The following is a 5,766-nucleotide window of genomic DNA, read 5'->3' on the forward strand; positions in this document are numbered from 1 at the left end:
GCCATAACGACCGCAATCCGCATCGCAGCAGCTGCAATACCCGCAATCGCAGTTGCCACAGTCGCTACCGCAGTGGCCACAACCGCATCCGCAGCCGCAATTTAAAACCATGGGTTCCGCAAAGAATTAAAAAATAAATAGCACCATTGGAGATGTTATGAGTTAAGTGTTACAAATATGTGATCCTCCATCACTTATAAGCACTTGAGGTATTCCAAATTGTGAGAAAATATATTTTTCAAGGAACTTTACCACTGTTTTGCCATCAGCTTAGGTGATGCAATTGCCTAAACTCATTTAGCAACATAATATACTGCTATCATAATATAAGTATTAGAAATGAGAAGAGGGAAATGGCCCCACAAAGTTTGTTCTCCAAGAGTCAAAAATTTCAACTTCAAGCATGTTTTGCAGTGGAATTCCGTTTCTTCTAGAAATTCCTCTCATTCTTGAACAGTTTTCACGTATGCACATGAGAATCCTTAAATAGCGTAGGTAATCAGAAACCTGATTAAAGAATTTTTGTTGTTTTTTTTCTCCGCTGTAGTGACCTTCGTAATGTCAATTGTTATAATGTCATAGTATGCTTTAAGCTTCTTTCACTAGTGCAAAATGAATAATATAATTTTAAAATTTACACCCAATATACTAAAAACGGGTGTAAATAAGAAACACGGTGGCACTTTTGTAAATAAAGTGTAAGTTTATGATTGATCATGTGAAAATATACACCCGATTTTTTAAAAACGGGTGTAAATTTAAAATATTATTATATTTAAATCTCAATTACTCCCGTTAAATTAAAAATCGGGTGTAAATTTAAATTGACTTAAAAAAAATATTTATTTTTATAACTCAAAATATTATTCTTAATAACTAGTTAAGTGAATATTCTGAATATTATGAATAATTTCAAATTAATTAATGAGAGAATATTAATGGGTTTAAACTTATTAGATGAATAAAATATACTAAAATTCTTCACCAAACCATTCATGCATTTCACCAAACCAATTTTTCAGCTTTGTGAACAATCTAGCACACAAACATGGGGAAGCCTCTAAAATCTAAAACCATTGCACACCAAATCGGAGGTATGCAAAATTTGGCACGTGCCTTTGGTTGGAGATGTTGTCACCGACCTTTCTCTCTTTCTCCACGGCAAAAGCATCGTGAATCCTCGTCGTCGCGGTCGTCGATATTTTGTAGCTTCTTTTCCAATTTCGTACATTAATTTTACACTCCCATTTCCTTCCGCAACCGATTCTTCACCGTTTTAGGTTCGTCGTTACCCATCAATCTATTAGGGTTTCCTTGCCCCTTTACTTGTAATTGTTGATTTGGTTTAATTTCTAGGGTTTCTTATACTGCTCAAGCTTGATTCAATTTCTATTATCTATATCCACTCTTTCAATTATCCACAACAACTATAGGGAATCCGTTTAGCGTCAAGCTTATTTTGCTCATACACTTTAACAATCATTGCTTGCATTCAATATCTTTTGCCTCTTGTTTTCAAATTTTCTATATTCGATTAATTTTACTTTTGTTATTGCCTTTAAATTTACATTTAAATGGATTTTGACATTGATTTTGATATTGAATTGGCAATAGTCATCAGGTGTTTGGTTTGTACTAGCTCCTTGGAACATTTTTAAGTTATGTGAAGAATAAAGATGAAACTACAGGCACATATTCCAAGACAGGTACCCAATCAAACAGGCTCTCAGTTGCCTGGACTCACCTAAGGCTCCTCCGGTCCTTTTACCCGTGGGTATGGGTAATCAATTCTCTCTTTCTATAAGCTCTCTAGTATAGCATATAGATACACCTTAACTTATATTAAAACCGTTTCATTTTATTGTATTTTTTGTGAGAGAAGTGGTTTTTATATATAAGTGCTTTTGTATAAGTACTTAATTAAGTTGTTTATTTATGATTTTGGTTTTCTTGTTCAGGCTGTATACTACCAAAGTAAAGATGGGAAATCCACCTAAGGAATTTAATGTTCAAATTGATACTGGAAGTGATATTTTGTGGGTTAATTGTAATACTTGCAGTAATTGTCCTAAATCTAGTGGAATTGGGGTTAGTGTTTTCGATTTTCATGACTGTGTTTTTTACTATTACTTATGGTGTTGTGTGGTTGTTCTGATTTGGAGGTTAATGCCTTGCTGTTATTTTGTTTCTTGTGGTGTGTGCTATACAGATTGAGCTTAATTTCTTTGACACGGTTGCTTCGTCCACGGCTGCGATGGTTCGTTGCTCGGACCCTGTATGTACTTATGGGGTTCAAGGTGCGGCTGCTCAATGCTCCCCTCAGGTTAATCAGTGCGGCTACACGTTTCAGTATGAAGATGGGAGTGGTACCTCGGGTGTTTATGTTTCTGATGCTCTGTACTTTGACATGATCCTCGGACAGTCTTCTTCTGACAATGTTAACTCTTCAGCTCCCATTGTATTCGGGTGAGCAACCCTTGTGCTTATTTATTGTGGATAATTATAATTGCATGTGATAGAGAGCCGGGCTTAGATGTAGGAATGAGTGCTAGGCCAATGTAATCTAAATTTTGGAAGCCCTCCTATGTTGTTATAATTTGGTTAAAAAAGAAATAAATAGTTGGATTTATATTGAAAAAGGGAAAGAATTTTTTTGGCACTTGGTCATTGTGAACATATAGTTGTATAGTTATTTCCTAACTTTGAACTAGTGAGGTCATTCTATCAGAGTTATTGATTAGGACCACTGCAGTATATATGCCATTATGTCAATTGGATTACTCTCTGTCTCCGAGTGCTCCACCTGGTTCGTTTTTTTGAATGGGATATAATATAATGCGCGCATACGATATATTATTTATCATACAAACTAATTTGGTGAACAAGTCACTCACAAGGGGGAGATATTTGTTAAAACTATCTCACAAGTATTTTAATACTATACTAACATGTTTTATAAGCAATGCAGGATCAATATGGCATTCTGTTTATACTTTGGCTGTTAATTATCGGGTCAATTGATGATCTACAGTGATCATGAGAAAGAAATGTTACAGGCAGTATGATTACTTCTATAATTGTTTCTATAATTACATAGTTACACTAAACTGTTTGTTAACATCATGTTTAGTAAAGCTATCTTTGACTATGAAGTCTCATGATTATAAACTATATAGCTATGTTTATATTTCTAATAATGTGAAGCGATAATGCATAGTGAGATTTTAAGCTTCAGGTTAACTTCAGTGCATGCCATTGGAATAGCTTTTGGGTAATCCGGATAAACCGACCTGGTTACACCGCGGTGTTGCATTCCTACACAGCATGCCATTTAGACTATGTCATCCGTGTCGTCATGAAAACTTGTAGTGCTACATAGGATATATATGTAGTGTCGGTGTTACATGAACTCATACTTCTAGCTGACCCTTTAAAGAATGTTCATTTAGGTGGCCTCAGTCTACTATCCCTACTTTCAAAATCTTATCATGTGAATGTTTAGAGCAGGTCCAGATTGGGGAACAAATATCACTAGTGAGGTATGTGATGCTAGCATGAACTCTAACTGAAAGTGTCGTTGTTGTTCTTCCTCCTTTACCTACAGGCACCACTACAAGTCACACAATTGAACCAAGTAACAATGATGTGAACCACAAGGAAGAATACCTAGTTGTTAATGAAGATCAACCAGTCTTCAATGAGATCTTTGTCACTGCAGATGAGGCAACTTCTCATACAAATGAAACACCAGCAACAACAGGCTCAATACAGGACACAGACCCAGCAGAGGATAATCAAAATGTCCAACATATACATATTAGGAGCAAGGCAAGGATCTACAAGCCCAAACTACCTTATATAGAACTGAAAGAGACACACAAAGAGGATAAAGAACCAGAAAATGTAAATGAAGCACAAGTCAGACCAAGGTGGAAAGAAGCCATGGATGCAGAATTTAAAGCTCTAACAGCAAAATACACTTGGACACTGGTACCATTTTAGGGGAAGAATAATATCATAGACTCAAAGTGGGTTTTTAAAACCAAGTACAAGGTATATGGCTCAATTGAAAGAAGAAAAGCAAGACTGGCTGCCAAAGGTTTTCAACAAATTGCAGGTCTGGACTATGATGAGACATTTAATCCAGTGATCAAATCCAGCACTGTAAGAATTGTTCTATCCATTGCAGTACATTTAAATAGGGAATTTAGGCAATTGGACATAAACAATGCATTCTTGAATGGCAATCTCAAAGAAACTGTGTTTATGCATCAACCAGAAGGATATATAGACTCTACCAAACCTTATCACATATGCAAATTAACCAAGGCAATCTATGGCCTTAAGCAAGCCCCAAAGGCATGGTTTGACAAGTTGAAGGATACTCTACTAAAATGGGGATTTCAAAACACAGAGAGTGATTTATCATTGTTTTTCCTTAGAGGAACTGACCATATCACACTTCTCCTCATATATGTTGATGACATAATAGTAACAGGGAGCAACAAAAGGTTCCTAGAGACCTTCATCACTTAACTAAATATTATTTTCTCTCTTAAAGACCTAGGTCCTCTACACTACTTCTTGGGAATTGAAGTACACAGAGATATTGGTGGAATGTACCTGAAACAAACAAAGTACATTAAAGACTTACTCAAAAGGTTTAATATGGAAAAAGCCTCTTCCTGCCCCACACCAATGACAACAGGGAAACAACTAACTGCTGAAGGAGAACCTATGGCCAAACTACACTATACAGACAAGCAATAAGTGCATTTCAGTACCTAGACATAGCGTTCTCGGTCAACAAACCACTTTATGAGTTCCCCAACCATAGATCTTTGGCAAGGAATAAAAAGGATATTAATATATCTCCATGGAACAACAAATTTATGTCTTCATATCAATCCCTCAACTGATCTTGATATTGTTGGATTCTCTGATACAGTTTGGGCTACTAGCATAGATGATAGGAAATCCATGGCAGGACAATGTGTGTTTCTTGGTGAGACATTAATCTTGCGGGCCTCGAGAAAACAAAGAGTGGTGTCAAGGTCAAGTACTAAGTCAGAATACAGAGCTTTGGCTGACCTAGCAGCTGAAGTAGCTTGGATTAGATCGCTATTAGGTGAGCTAAAACTTCCTATGCCCAGGAAACCAGTGTTATGGTGTGATAACTTTAGTGCCAAGGCACTAGCATCCAATCCAGTAATGCATGCTCAATCCAAACATATTGAAATAGATGTCCACTACATACGTGATCAAGTACTTCAAGATCAAGTCACAATATCCTACGTACCCACAGTGAATCAAATTGAAGATTTCTTAACCAAACCTCCCACACACACAAGGTTCAACATGATGAGAGACAAACTTGGGGTGACTATGTCACCATCAGTTTGAGAAGGGGAGTTAAATAAAGTTATGATTCTAATAAATTCATATTGATCTCAATATCACTGGCATTATACAGTTTCCATATTTTAGTATCATGACTTTATTTGTTATGATTCTGTCACAGCATGTGTATAGGTGTCATGACCAATTCCTTCCATATATGTTCATTATTGTAATTAGTCCTAACATAACTCTATGATCTCATCTGTACTACAACTGTATATATAAACATAGTTTGTCAAATGAATAGATAAGCCATTTTTATACCTTTCTGTCTCATCTTCCATATGGGAAAAAGCAACATCAAATCTCAACTCACGTGATGTCATACTAACAATTTCAAACAGTGGTAGTTTCTATTTGTTTGTC

The 5,766-nt window shown here is 36.0% G+C and overlaps 1 protein-coding gene across 2 annotated transcripts; it reads left to right on the forward strand.

The window, feature by feature from the left end:
• Positions 1-1,056: 1,056 nt before the first annotated feature.
• Positions 1,057-3,548, forward strand: LOC131602817 (aspartic proteinase 39-like). Of its 2 annotated transcripts, none has more exons than XM_058875018.1 (4): positions 1,057-1,280; positions 1,615-1,780; positions 1,959-2,088; positions 2,210-3,548. In XM_058875018.1, exons 3-4 carry the CDS (start codon positions 1,981-1,983, stop codon positions 2,468-2,470), a joined length of 369 nt encoding a protein of 122 aa, XP_058731001.1. In that variant the 5' UTR covers positions 1,057-1,280; positions 1,615-1,780; positions 1,959-1,980; the 3' UTR covers positions 2,471-3,548. The 2 variants fall into 2 exon arrangements, with proteins under 2 accessions (XP_058731001.1, XP_058731010.1); XM_058875027.1 differs by having other exon boundaries at positions 1,615-1,774.
• The last annotated feature ends 2,218 nt before the right edge of the window (positions 3,549-5,766 follow it).

Source organism: Vicia villosa, linkage group LG1, assembly GCF_029867415.1.
Source record: "Vicia villosa cultivar HV-30 ecotype Madison, WI linkage group LG1, Vvil1.0, whole genome shotgun sequence".
In the NCBI taxonomy this organism is placed as follows: Eukaryota; Viridiplantae; Streptophyta; class Magnoliopsida; order Fabales; family Fabaceae; genus Vicia; species Vicia villosa.

What these genes read in the sequence shown, in the direction of transcription:
- LOC131602817 (XM_058875018.1), top strand. Translation starts at nt 1,981, where the DNA reads ATGGGAAATCCACCTAAGGAATTTAATGTTCAAATTGATACTGGAAGT. An exon ending in CTAAATCTAGTGGAATTGGG is followed by an intron (nt 2,089 to 2,209) that starts GTTAGTGTTTTC and finishes TGTGCTATACAG; the next exon opens with ATTGAGCTTAATTTCTTTGA.